We start from the raw sequence: 14,567 nt of genomic DNA on the forward strand, positions 1-14,567 counted from the left end.
TCATATGTCTCAAAAGTCATTATTGTTTTTTGTAGCCATAACAAGGGAAGCTCTCTCTCACAGCCTGTTATTGTCATTTACACACAATTCTACTTGATGATATAGTACATGTGCTAACCCACCAGTGATTAGAAACAGCCCATCAGTAAGGCTGGGAAGCAGAGTGATCACCAGCAGCAGACGGGCTGACAGCTTCAGGGAGAGAAGTCTGTTGGAGCAGGGGGCCTGTCACTGGGGGACTATTTAGCAAAAGACTCCGCCCCGCCCCCAAGGCTGTCAGTGTGAGCACATTTTATCACAGCAGTCACTGCTCTTCACAGTGATCCTGAATCATTGTGCAAAGGACCTGTGAGTTCCAAAGGCCGAATTATTTGGTGTATTGCGGGCAGACATATGGCTCTCTGTCCCTGATGTTTTGAGGGGAAAATGTTTAGCAGGAATATGCGTTAGTTAGGTAAAAACATTTGTGCAAAAGGTCTCATTCATGATAATGCAAGATAAATGAAGCGTTAGTAAATAATGAAGAGTCTCTCATTCTGGTAAATACATATTACCTTTCACATTTTCAATTAAGCTCTTTTTTCATGCAAATTGGAGGTTTAAGGTCATGTGTTACCTAAAGTCGTCAATACAGTGCTCTTCTTTCATATTCAAATTTCGGATATAGGACATAATGAGAAAGTCCTTATAGAAGTGAATAACCTTTTACAGCCAATGAGTGGTTGCATATTTCCTCCTCATGTTGTTACCTTTTGTGCTTGCTGACTGCAAAGTTGCCATCAGAAAGAATGCCTGCCTCCCATCCCCCTGGGCACCATGAGCATGGCATCGCCATCAAGAAATGAGAAAGACAAGCAACTTCAAGAGTCAGTCCAAAGGTATCACAATCGTCTGGCAGAACAGCAGCTGCAAGTAAGCAGTTATTTATTCTTTCCCAAGTCTATCCTGACGCTCAAGCTGTTGGTTTCAGTGTACAAATTGACTGATGTGGTGTACCCAGGTAAAATGTTCAGCCTCTTTTTTCTCTCCTTTTTTGTCTCCTTCTTTTAATTTTGGATCTAAGGACTGATCTAAAGGTGAGTGTAAGTGCCCCAAGGGTCCTTCCTGTCAGGGAGGAGAGTTCTTAAAAACTACTGTACATGTGATACCTAAGTCCAGCTGCACAGCAGTGCATGTGAGAAATGGGGGAGATTATTTCCTTTCTGCAAATGCACATAGAACCTCATAGAGGTCAGCCCACATGTTAAAGGTCAAGTGGTCAAGGTCACTGGGACATGGATCTGTCTGACTCCAAAGGATAGGCTCATTTTATTTTTTCCTGAAAGGTGTATTTTTGAGGTAAAGAGTTGTTCTTTAAAAAAAAAAACATTAGCCTGTTAATACGGAAATTCAGAATCATTTTTAATTGTTGAGAAAATGCAATAAATAATACATTACTCTCAGTAAATGTAGGTAACCCTGACAATTTCAAGTGAAGGAAAAGGTGGCATTTAGAAATAGTGTTTTAATCTCTGATCTAATAGTCATTAGGTTTCTGTTTACTTTAAAGATTCAGCACCCAAATTTGACATTTTCTAATTGTATAGCATGTCACCTTCCTCAAATGGAACTTGAGAAGGTCAGTGACCTATGCCCACATGTCTGACCCCTCTGTAGATGCCAGGACATGAAATGCTCATTTCAATAGAAAACTCTTTTGTGGAGAGGGAGTTAAGACCTCCTAGACTTAATGTAATGTTATAATGTGTCTTCATGGGCTTTTACAAGGTTATCTTTTCTTTTCTATCCCAGTTTCCTTTCTTTCTTCTCCCACCTTGCTAGGGATCTGCCTGTAAATCAGCTACCACCTGAATTCACAGCCCGCAGAAAGCTGACCCTCCCCTTTTAGCCTGGAGTCTCAGGGTTTCTTTAGGGAAATACTGAGAGTCACTCTGGAAACACATTCTCCAGGGCATTCCCGGTATCCCTAAAAGCAGCTCAACTTTTTCCAATTTTAGAGTCTGTAGTTGTGGGTTTGATAAAAGGTCAGAAATAAAAGTATCACAGCCTGCAGTTATTTTTATAAACAAGTAGGTAAGGTCAGATCTTTCCATTGTGGAATGTCTTAATCTGTTCTGTTTCTTATTTTGATTACAGCTCTTTGTAGCTCTGTGAAGGCATTCAGCACACCCCGAATTGCTTTTATCTTTGTTGGATTATTTTTCCCTATAAAGACGAGAGCTGACCCTTGGAAGTAATAATGCCAGTCATAAAGTTTTAATTACCTTTCTCTTTGTTTAAGATTGGATGTTTTATTCATTAGGGAGGCAGAGATATTGATGGTAGCTGATGGAATAATAGATTTGGGCCATCTATTCTGCTTATTCTTTTTTTTTTTGGTAGCTGATTTTTTTCATAAAAAGTTTACCCAGGTTTATAGATTCACTCTGTTTCAACTGCAAACAAAAAGTTTAGCAGTGCTCAAATAGAAACCTACTTTCACCAGTTCAAAGAACAATGACCTTTCACCATTTTCTCTGCCCCCTATTGTGAAAATAAGCCTAGTATCTCATTATGAGGAAATAATTAGACACATTCCACGTAAGGACGGTTTGCCCACCTCCTGGTGTCTCTCCCTGCTTCCCACTACCAGTGCCCACTTGCCCATTGACCAGACCTGTGGGACTAGTATAAAAATGACCTAAATTTGGACACCCCATTTCCTACTGTCTTGTCCAGATCTAAAAAATGAAGAGCTGACTAAGTAAATCAAAGACCTTCTGGAACTTAGAATCGCTGGTTTTGTGGTTCTGTGGTTTTTGTCACTGCCATGTGGGAGGAATAGAACACTGGCAAGGTAATATTATGGTAGTAGTATCAGAAATCAGCAGCTACAGCCTCTTCTCCACCCCTCATCCACCCCACTGGGGTGCAGAGTGACTAAATCTGACTTCTAGGAGCAACACCCACAGGCTACCCTCATTACAGAATACTCAAATGAGTTAGCAACTATTTTGATAAAAGGGCTATTCCCGTGATAGGATCTGTTCTTCTAGGAGAAAACGAGGTAGCTGAGTCCAAAGCTGTCATTTCAACAGGTGGTGTCTTATATAATTCCCACAACATTCTAGCTAGTTACAACAATTACAACGACAGAGGGAAGGGACGTTCAAAGAAGTTAAATCACTTGTATCAGGTCACACATCTTTTAATGGGGAAGTTGGAATTTGTTTCGTTTTTGCCTCACTCTAGCACTGCTCATAATGTCACAGGATACCTACAGGCCCAAAGGACTTGAGACCAATTACAAAGGCAACAAACTGATGTATTGCAAATCATATTTGTTAAGGGAAAAATGTTAAGTTTTCCCTAAAAAACCTAATAGGAGAGTTCAAATTCAACAATTGATAAGCTGTGTCAGTAAGCCAAGACCCTTTTTATAACCTGTGCTTCTGAAACAGTCCGTGGCACTCTCTGCTTTCTGAGTAAAGGAGTGATCTGTTTCTGACTGGTTCCAGCTCATTCCTCAGCACCTGCCATTTTCTATACTGAGTGACAAGTGCCACCTGCTGGCCAAACAATGAAGCATTTCCATTCTCACTGTGTCTCTTGAACTGCTCAACTACTAATCGGCATATCATGCGGGTAATTGTTCTTCTGTTTTTCAGTAAACCCAGACAACAATTTAAAACCGTAAAGTAGACTTATAAAATCAATTTCTCTGACATTGATGACTTTCCAGTCCTCAACATGCCCCCTTTTATAGTTTTAACTCACAATTTAGATTCTTTTCTACCTTCCATTGTGTGACAAGGATGAATGTGTCATGATTATACACAAGAAATATAGTTTAGGATACATTTCATTCAGGGTTTTTTTTGTATCACTTTAAATCCACATGATGCTCTCAATCATGTAAGACAGACAGTAATCACTTGATTCCCTGAATGAAGCCCACTCTATGCTCACGCATTTGTACTTAGGTAATATTAATGAGTAGTATGTTTCTATAATCAATACATTTGTGCAGATGGGCTGTATTGCTTATATACTCTCTAGATCTTTCTGGGTTAACCTTTTCTGGTCAATTAACTTCATTTCCTACAGAAAGTCCGGGCTGTCTCTTCCCCAACACTGGTTACTTTTCTGGCCTTAGCGTCTTCCCTCCTGCAGGGCTCTCCCTGGCACTGCTGCTGCCCATCAGGTGTGCTCCCTGCTTCCGGGGGCCTGCCTTCCTGCTTCTTGTCTGAAATGGCACCTCCTCTCCTCTCGTCCTTCAAGGTCGGCGGAAACAAATGCAACTCCTCTATGAAGTCTTTTCTCATTTTCCTTCGTCCTTGATGCATGTCTCTCTTCAAGCGTATTTTACTTTCTACCTGGTATTGTAGTTACTCTTGTACTAATGTCTCCTATATTAGACTGTATGTTTTTTGAAAGAAGGGACCATTTTTTAAAAAATTTTATTTATTTATCTTTAGAGGGGAAGGGAAGGAGAGAGGGAGAGAAATATCAATGTATGGTTGCCTCTTGTACATCCCCTGCTGGGAACTGGCCTGCAACCCAGGCATGTGCCCTGACTGGGAATCGAACCGCGATCGTGTGGTTCGCAGGCCCACGCTCAATCCACTGAGCTACACCAGCCAGGGCAAGAAGGGACCATTTTTTTATTTATCTTTGGATTCCCAACAACACTTAGGCCTGGATCTTGTATGTAATGAGTGTCTACCAAAAAAGAGGGAAGGCTCAAAGGCATTTGATTTATGCATACTTTTTTACACGTCCGTACAAAAATGAATATTTTTCAGTTGATTGGATTGGTTGGCTCTACATAGGTTATGCTTAAAACCTTTTGCATATGTTTTTAGAAACCAGAATATCCTTAACTTGGTCCAAATAAAGTGTTGCATTTGGATGGGAGTACAGAGACTGTATTTGGATTTTATTTGCCTCATTCATAGTCTTTACAGCAAATGAATAGCCTGTGTAAAATTCCACGCCTGTTGAAAAAGCTCCAGCAACAGCATTCTATTCTTTTGTAGTGCTCACATGGACACAGGAATTGAAGTATTTAATGTGACAAGTCCCACCTTGGTGGTTGTGGCAGCAAGTGTGGAGCGGAGAAGACATCCCACACAGTTAGCTGTTTTTTCCAATTGAAACGGTGTGTCTGAGTACAGCTTCGTAATGAAGAATGTGAACACATTTTCCCATTTACGGTTTAATCTTTTTAATGTGTCGTGTTTGTGTGGGATGCTGAGATTTCAAATCTGTATAACTACACAGACAGATGTCTTAGAAAATATATTTATCCATCAAGAGTACTTTCCAGCGTCCTTACATAAACTCCATAATCTAAAATTTATGGCACCTAAAGACCTTTGTCTAACAAGAGGCTGTTGTACTCACTGCAGTTGAAATATTTTACTTTATTACTCCTGCTACATAGATCTCATTTCTCTATGGTGATGCATTGCTTTTCCAAAAGGGATAATGCCTAATATATTCACACTTGTAGGCCCTGTGTTCACAGAATAGCAAATGAGACATTAAACAAATTGCTCGTGACAACGTAGTTTAGAAGTTTCTTAAAGGCGAGCCTCCTGTGTGCTTTTTTTCATGTGCCTCCCAACACCACTCTTCTCCCTGGTGGGCGCAGGAGGTGTTTAACAGAAGCCATTCGACTTCCGGATTATTTTCTTACTCTTTGTTGAGGAACTGGCGTCGCATTACCTGGCAGAACAGCATCCTTCGTTGACTGAACGAACGGGCAGTGCCAGCAGCTGGACATCAAACAGTCTGGCTTGGGGCCGGGCGCTGAGGTGAGACCAGGGTAGTCCTTGCTCCTGGCTTCATCGGTCAGCCTCTTCTGCCCTGGCGACTGGGACCAAGCAATTCCATCCATTGTTGTTCGCTTCTGGGTTTCCCGGGACTGACCAAATGCTGCCACTGAGGGTTCATGTGAGCCCAGAGGGAGCTCATTCTTACTCCAAGAGGGACAGAAGTAGCTTCGACAGTGGCAGGTAGTCTTGCCACATGTCAATCAGAAATGTTTATTGTATCCACAGAGATGGAGAAACAAGTAGAGGTTCAGGCGTATTGCCTGACATGATGTTTAATGGAGGGAATACTAATTTCCTTGCAAATATGCCTATTTGATCTCTGCCCTACAAAAATTCCTTAAGCACCTGAACCTGTTCTCAATTAATGTGCCTATTAATTGGGGACAATCAGAGCCTGCCTAGTATCGTGGCTACATCTGAGGACCTGTTTTCTGAGTTTGCGCAGTCTGTGGTACAGGTGTGTGACCTCCTTCCAAACCAGGCTGCTCACCGGTCCCTTCCAAGGTTACCTGGTGCCTCTGAGCCTGCATTTCTGAATGCCAGCACTGCTTAGTGCTCCCCCAGCCCCGTGCTTGAATCCTTCTTACCTTGTTAGACCTAATATCCCCTGTTACTTAGGACCCAACTTTCTGATTCTAAATTCCAAAGGTGGGGTTGTCTCTTGGCACACCAGGGTTCCAGTCCAGTCCTAGAGAACCAACTGGTGTTTGTCTCTGACCTTTGCCTCACAGTGGCCTGGGTCATCCTTCTTCTTTTCAGGGTACTCCTCAGTTGTGTTCACCCTCTGAAGTCTACTTTCTTTCTGTCACCTAGTATTTGACCCCTTTTATCCTTTGTCCACCTCCTTCCCTTCTGGTCACCACCATTTCATTGTCTATATAAGTTTGGCGCTTTGTTGCTTTTTGTTTCATATGCCACATATGAGAGAAATCATGCAGTTCTTGTCCTTTTCTGTCTGACTTATTTCACTTAGCATAATACTCTCAAGATCCATCTATGTTGCGGCAAATGGCAATATTTCAGCTCTTTGATGACTGAGTAGTATTCCTTGGTATATATGTGCCTCCTTTTTTATCCAAACATTCACTGAAGGACAGTTGTGTTGTTTCTGCATTTTGGCTATTGTAAGTAATGCTGCAGTGAACATAGGGGTACGTATGTGTTTTGGCTCATTTTTAACGAATGGTTTATTTTTCTATTGCTGAGTTTTAAGAGTTCTTTCTACATTTTGTATAACATTTTGGTCTTTTATCAGATGCTTCTTTTGCAAACATTTTCTCCCAGTCTGTGGCTTGTCTTCTCATTGTCTTGATCTATTGGTTTTTATAACTTAAAGGCCATTTCTCACATAAACAAGATAAGTTTCATAGACTAAGCCAGGTGGGGTGAGGATTCAATGACTACTAAAGATATGGGAGCCGTGATTAATGAGCTACTTTAGGAAATTTTTACTGAAGGGGCAGAGAAGATAGGGTTGAAGGTAGGAAGGTAGTTGAGGGTGAGGTAAAGCTGTGGTTGGGAGAGCTTTGACAGTGTTTCTGGACCAACAGAGAGGAGCCAGTGAAGTGGGAGGAAGTTCACAGCAGAGATGAAGCCTTATTGGCACAGAAAAACTCCAGCGAAGTCAGGAATGAAGGATTACTAGACTCAGGTAGAAAGTTTAAGTTAGGATAAGAAGATGGACATTTCTTTTTTCCTCAGAGTGTGGGAGAGAAGTTAAAGGTGTTCACATATACCTAGTATAAGAAGATTCAGTGTGTTCATAATTGGAATACCCAAAGAAAAAGTAAGGGAAGAACACGCTTTTAAAGATAGAAATCAGGAAAATTTTTCAAGTTTTTAAGAAAAAAATAAAACTTGTAGCTATGTATTTGAAACAGTGCACACTACATGGTAGGGAAAACTGTCCCAGAATAGTCAACAATGGGACATATTCTAGTAAAGTTATTCAACTGTAAAGAAAAAAAGATAGAATCCTTCAGTGAATAGGCATAAAGATCGAATCACTCATTCGGAAGAACAAAATTCAGACTGCCTTCAAATTCTCTGTAAAAATGGCAGCTCCAGGTGACAGTGAAGTAAACTATATAAGATCCTCGAGGAAAGGAGTATAAACCAAGAATTTTCTATTCACCATGCCATTGTAAAATTAAAAACTACAAATAAATAGTTTTGAAAATAGGGGAAAAACCCTCAGGAAATATTGTTCTCATGACTCCTTTTGAGGAAACAGATAGAAGTCAGACTTGAACTAGCCAGGAAATACCTGAAAATTCTATGACAGAGAACTGGAAATAAGCACTGACTGTGTTTAACTATAGAAATAAGACTAAGACATGTGACATTAGGTACCAAACTGAATGTAAATGTCCTAGAAATACAGTGATGATTCGGCTAACAAAAATAGAAAGTCAAAAACACAAGGTGATAAGCTCTTTGCCTCATCTGTGCTAGAAGATGAAGCTATATCATTTAAGAAATTTAAACATACTTTTTGGCACAAATACAAATACAAACAATATTATAAACAATATTAGAAAATGGAAGAAAAGAAGAAAGAGAAAATAAATTTTGTCACTAGAGTAGTGAACTTTCGGTTACTATCTAAAATAGAAAGAACTAAGAATAAGAGTATTATATAAAGTTATCATTGTGATATTAATCAATAGGAAAAAACCTATATAATATCATAAATGCCTACGCAAAACAAAAATAAATGGACTGCATCATTAAAAACCTAAAATAAATTATAAAAACAAAGTAAAATGATATGACAACTAATACCAAACACAGATCTGGTGTCAATAAATACAAATGGCCTAAGCTTACTTTAAAAAAGGGTAAGGGATTTTAGGGCATAGCCCATAGCCAAGATCATGCCTGCACTATATACAAGGCACACATCTAAAACAGTTATTCAGAAAGGTTGAATTTAGACAGGTATACAAAAATAAAACAGAGGTCCATCCTACAGTCAGACGAGTTGAAATTCAAGGGGAAAGCTCTTAGTGCAAGGAAGGGCATTTAATTAGGCTGGAGTCATTAGTTCACAATGAAGATGTATCAGTTAGCAGTCTCCCACATTAGCTAATGTAGTGTTGAGTTCCATGAAGAAAAACCTGCAAATGATACATGGAAAAAAAGAGACAATCATACTAGTAATGAGATACTTTAATTTGCTCTCAGTTTAGGAATACCTATCAATTAATACTAATGTATATGTAATTTATAGATATAAAGCACTGTACTCTCAAAACAGAGAAAACAGTTTGTATTAGGTGCTCTTGACATATTCACAAGAAGGACTGTGTGCTAGGTCACCAGAAAGCTGGTGGAGACAATTTAGCAGTGTCTGTCAGAACTGCAAATGCATATACCTTTTGATCCAGAAATTTGACTTTTATTTTTTATTTTTTTTTAAAGATTTTATTTATGTATCTTTAGAGAGGAAGGGAAGGAGAGAAGGAGAGAAACATCAGTGTATGGTTGCCTCTCATGAGTCCCCTGCTGGGAACTGGCCTGCAACCCAGGCATGTGCCCTGACTGGGAATTGAACCATGATCGTGTGGTTCACAGGCCCACGCTCAATGCACTGAGCTACACCAGCCAGGGCTAGAAATTTGACTTTTAGATATTGGTTGTATACACGTAGATGTACTCACACAAATATGAAATTACCTATTTACAAAATTACTTGTTTTACAAATCATTGCTATATATTTTGTATAGTAAAATATTGAGAAAACTTCAATGTTTGATCAACAGATCTGGTTAAACAGCAATACCTTAGAGTACAATGCAGCTGAAAGGGGGGATGGAGACACTTTTTCAGTACTAATGGAGAAAGGGCTCTAGGACATATCTTTAAGTAAAAAACCAAGATGTAGACTATGTGTCTAATATCCTACCTTTTTTTCCTTTCTCAAAAAAGTGGGGAAAATTTATTTACATATGCTTGTATACAATATACAAACAAATCTCTGGAAAGATAAGCAGAAAAGTGGAAACAGTGGTTACTTATTACTTGGGGAGTATGGCCCGGATAGATGGAGAATGGAATAGTAAGGAGACGTAAACAATAGACTTCTAAAAATGTGTGTTGTTCCATGTGAATATCCAGCATCCAACAGAAGTAACACCTGCTCGTGGGTGGTTGGTAGGGAAATAATACAGGTGTAATAATTTAAAGTTTTAATTTGCACATTTCACTTAAAACGTCGCACGGTGTGCTTGAATGTGATATTGTTATGTTACAGAATTACATGCTTATGATTTTCTAATAAAAGATTTTATTATAAGAAAGAGGTCATTATTTGTGCTGGACCCTGTATTATCTATATTAACATCTAAAAAGAAGTGATAATATAGGGACATAGAAGATAAAGCAATTAATTCTCCATTGGGAGGTTGGGAGATGTATTCAGAGTGTGTAAGATCTGAACTAGACTTTGAAGGATGAGTAGAATTTAACGAATGGAGAAGATTGGCAAGTTATTACAGGCAGAGGAAGTGGGTTATATACGAAGGCCTAAGAACATGAAAGTGAACCTGGAACATAGGGATTGGACAGTGAATCTGTGAGGGCAACGGGGGGCCTCAGGGAGATTGGAAATGGCCCAGAAGAGGGATTTAGAAAGTGTAGTGTGACCATTTGGAAGCTGCTTGTGTGTTATGCTAGGCGCTGGTTGGCTTCACTTAACAAACTTGAGTGTCCGTGTGAGCCATTCCATGTGCTGGGTGCTGCAGAAACAAGGCTCTGTCCTCTAGGCTAATGGTTCTTCATCCTGACTGCATTTTAGAATCACTTGGAGAGCTCCAGACAATACCAATGCCAGGCCCCCTCTTCACACAATTAAACTAGAATTCTAGGGTGTAAGGACTTGGCATCAGTAGCTTTTCAAAAAGACTTACCAGGTGATTCTAACCTGATGCATTTAATTTAAAAAATGCCAACTGTCCCTAACCTTCCTTCTCCGCCTCCTCATTTTAATGAAGGAGATAATACTGAGTAGAAAGTGGTTGTGACAGGTCTAGAGAAATCTCTGAACTAGAAGCAAGAAAATGAAAATATAGAAAATAGTTCAATCAAGAGACGATAAAAGCCTTTAAAAAGTGTGGTTATTTGAGTGTAGTACAAAGATTTGAAATTAAAAGATACTTAAGTGGAGAAATTCACAAGGCCTGAGCACTAACTAGGCAGAAAGGATTGGTAGGGATGATGAGCCAGGTAATCTAGCTTGGATGGCCGAAAATTGGTGATGCCATTAGTCGAAAGAGGGAATGCACTAGGAAGTACTGGTTGGGGTGAGGGCAGGTACAGAGGCGAAGTAATGGATTCAGTTTTGGAAGGGTTGTCTTAAAGGGACCTGCAGTTTATGAGTTGCACCAAGGGGCATTTGGATCTGAGCGTAGAGCAAACAGCACCATTTCAAAATCTGTGCAGGTCATACACATCCAAAAGGTTTTCAGAGCCCTGGCTGGTGTAGCTCAGTGGATTGAGCGCGGGCCTGCGAACCAGACAATCGCAGTTCGATTCCCAGTCAGGGCACATGCCTGGGTTGCAGGCCGGTTCCCTGCAGGCCAACTCCCAGCAGGGGACGTACGAAAGGCAACCATACATTGATGTTTCTCTCCCTCTCTCCCTCTCCTCTAAAGATAAATAAATAAATAAAATTAAAAAAAAAAAAACACAAAAGGTTTTCAGCAAGAGAATAGATCCATCAAACCCTTAATTAGAGTCAGGACTCCAGTTTGGGGGATAGGGCACTTACAAGGGGGAAGTAAACGTTCTGTCCTAGAGGATCTGGCCTGAGCTGGGTACCACAGTGGAACAGGAAAAGTAATGGACACACTGAAAAGCAGGTGCAAGTGGACCCTTAACCAAGGGTTCAATCCATGGGGAATGAACCTGAGCCTGGGGTGCAGAGCCTGCATTGTTCCTTATCTTCTCTCTGTGTATTTCATTAACATCTCATCATTTTAGGGTAACAATGATCACATCTGATTTGACTTAAAAGGTTCTTGTTTTTCAGGGAAAGCAAATGCTTCCTCTCTCTCTAGCTGTGTCTCTGAGTACAAGGCAGCTGCTGAATAATGGGGAGAAGGCAGCGTCCAGTGAGTAGGGATACAGTGAAAGCCACTTTACCCTCAAAAGTCCCTTGAAGCTCAGGTCTAGTGCTCAGAAGTAAACAGCTATTGCTGAAGATCAGAGTTCATTTCAGATTCTGGGGACTGAAAGTAGAGAACAAAAGGGTCTCTGGGAAGGAGAGTTGAGGCCTATGGAGACGGTGTTAGGTAAGTGGTTCCTGTACTTGCTCCTAAGACATCTGGTCTATCGTGTTTCCACAAACCATCAGGACCGCGTGTACTCCACTGATCAGAACCTCCAAACTGAAAGGGACCCCTTGAATACTTATTGGTGAGGATATGCAGTCTTGAAACTTCTTTAAAATGAAGAATGTTGAATTATTGTAATATGCCAATCGAAATTAATTTTACTCACATTTGTCTAATGACTTTTCCCATAGCCTCAGTTTATACCAATAAGCAGGATTGCCGAGTTCACTCCCATCTGCCAAACTTCAGCATCTAAGGTGAGTAATTAACGTAGGACTGAGCCATTTGTCTGCTGTTTCTCATGAAGGATAAGACTTATCAAGGGCCAAATGTTGTCACGGTGTATGAGGTTCAGAAGGTGAAGCACTAAGGAATTTTTTAAACTGTCATAATTTTTCTCTTATTAGAGTGATGCATGTTTTTTAGGGAAAACTCAGAAAATAAAATATAAATAAGAAAATGTAAATCACTGATTGTCTTACTTCCTAGAGCTATGATCATTTAAAATATTTTAACATATTTTCCAGTATTTTCTATGAATATATAAGATATGTATTTACATACTTAATCATATATAAAGAGAGATCTCTGTGAGAGATGTGGAGAGAGATGGATTGATTTTGTCTGTGGATATATGTTTACCTAGATATACATTATTTGTGTATTTCCTATATTGTTTCTTATGTTTGCTAAATGTCATGTTATATTATATTCCTTAAATGTCTGTTATTACATAAAATTAAAGAGTAGAGGGAGTATTTTTAAATATTTAGATAAAGCATCCAGTTATATCAAACACACAAAAATATGGAAAACTCCATTATGATTTTAGTTATTCACATTTTTGAACAGGTGGATGATGGCATTGGTAGGCCCCAGCTAACATTTAGATAAGTGCGCCCTGAGCTTGCTCATGAGGCGTCTGATCTATCGGCTTCGACACACCGTCAGGTGCTCTTGTGCTGCCCAGCCTCCACTATGCCAAACATCTAAACTGAAAGGGACCCCTTTAGTAATTATCGGCAAGGATGTGCAATCTTGAAACTTTTTTAAAAAATGGAGAATGTTTAATTATTGTAATATGCACCAGGGAGCCAAAGGCAAGTAAATGCCTGTTGGGAAGAATCAGGTAGCACACTGTTCTCATTTTGGGGCCTTCTGCATCCTCCAAATTCAGTTTGCTGACTCAGCCCAGCTCTGCTGAGTCAGATTCCGACTGAGCCATTACAGTGATACACGTTTGCTGAAGTCTGTTTCTAAGCTTCTGCTTTTAAGGTTTTTAGTAGTGATAAATATCACCTAATGTTATGAGGTTTTAAGGGAAATTGTGATTAATTATAAATAAGTTGACTATAAAGAATACAAACATGTCCTTTGTTGTTTAAGGAAAATACAAGAACTCAGAAAACCAGGCCTTCGGGTAACGACTTGAAGTATGAGTCTTTTGCGTCCTTGGAGCTTTCCGTCAGCCACAGAGGCTGGAAAAGAAACACCGAAGAGACAGACTCAGATGTGGAGTACGTGTCAGAGACGAAAAAGGTGAAGTATACACAGAAGCAAGTGAAGCCACGGCCGAGACGTCCAGCAGCCCTGCCAGGAAACGTCAAACTATCTGAGAGATCCCAGGTGGTTTCCTTTTCTTTTTTTATTCACCAAATGTGCAGTAATTGATCTACTCTGGAAATAGCATTTGGTAAAGGTTTTGCTTCATTTTCACATTTTTGAAGCGTTCTAATTAAAACATACATATTGTAATCTGAGTTTCCTGGACAAGGTCCCAATTTCTGTTTTTTTCCTTCTGAGTGCTCTCTTTTGGAAGAAAAGTCAGATTGTTAGTATCAGCATGCCAGCATAATGCATGGAGAGCTCAACCAACTGTATTTAAGAGAGACGTATTCATATAGGATAAACCTGTAAACTTGAGGATTTTGCATTCACATGCTTTATAGCAAAAATGCTTGGCCGAATTCTATAATAGGTATTTACCATTGTAGTCAAGGTTCTGGAAAAATGAAATATTTCATTAGTACACTCAGTGTTGAGACTGATTTCAACAAATATACCACCTGAGACTGTCCACGTATCCAAATGAATTTGGTTCTCTTAAATCACTGTACTTTAATTCTTAAAATGTTACCTTTGTTTAAATTCTTTCTGAGAATGAGCCCTCCGAGTCAGTTATAATATAATAGTACCCACAGCTGACTGTTTGCCCCATGCCAGATTCAGTGCTAAATGACCAGACATTATTAGCTCACTGCCACTTTAAATCTTGTAAAAGCCAAAATTTATTGCCTAGTTTATCTGCCTTGTTCATCAAACTTGACTCCTAATGTTTTATTCCTGTTTTTGAAATTAAATTCACCCTTCAAGGGTGGATATGGGCCACCATAAAAAAATATTAACATGAAT

At 39.6% G+C, this 14,567-nt stretch overlaps 1 protein-coding gene across 1 annotated transcript in view; it reads left to right on the forward strand.

Annotated features, from left to right (window-relative positions):
• Window positions 1–14,567, forward strand: part of MORC1 (MORC family CW-type zinc finger 1) — a 124,914-nt gene that overhangs the window by 83,235 nt on the left and 27,112 nt on the right. Inside the window, exons 15-18 of the mRNA XM_037056862.1 lie at window positions 774–912; window positions 12,347–12,412; window positions 13,542–13,781; window positions 13,975–14,004. Of these exons, the coding sequence (XP_036912757.1) occupies window positions 774–912; window positions 12,347–12,412; window positions 13,542–13,781; window positions 13,975–14,004 (475 nt within the window). The remainder of the gene's footprint in view (window positions 1–773; window positions 913–12,346; window positions 12,413–13,541; window positions 13,782–13,974; window positions 14,005–14,567) is intronic.

The sequence above is a fragment of the Sturnira hondurensis genome, unplaced genomic scaffold, assembly GCF_014824575.4.
Source record: "Sturnira hondurensis isolate 20B ecotype Veracruz unplaced genomic scaffold, ASM1482457v3 Scaffold0000880, whole genome shotgun sequence".
Taxonomy (NCBI): domain Eukaryota; kingdom Metazoa; phylum Chordata; class Mammalia; order Chiroptera; family Phyllostomidae; genus Sturnira; species Sturnira hondurensis.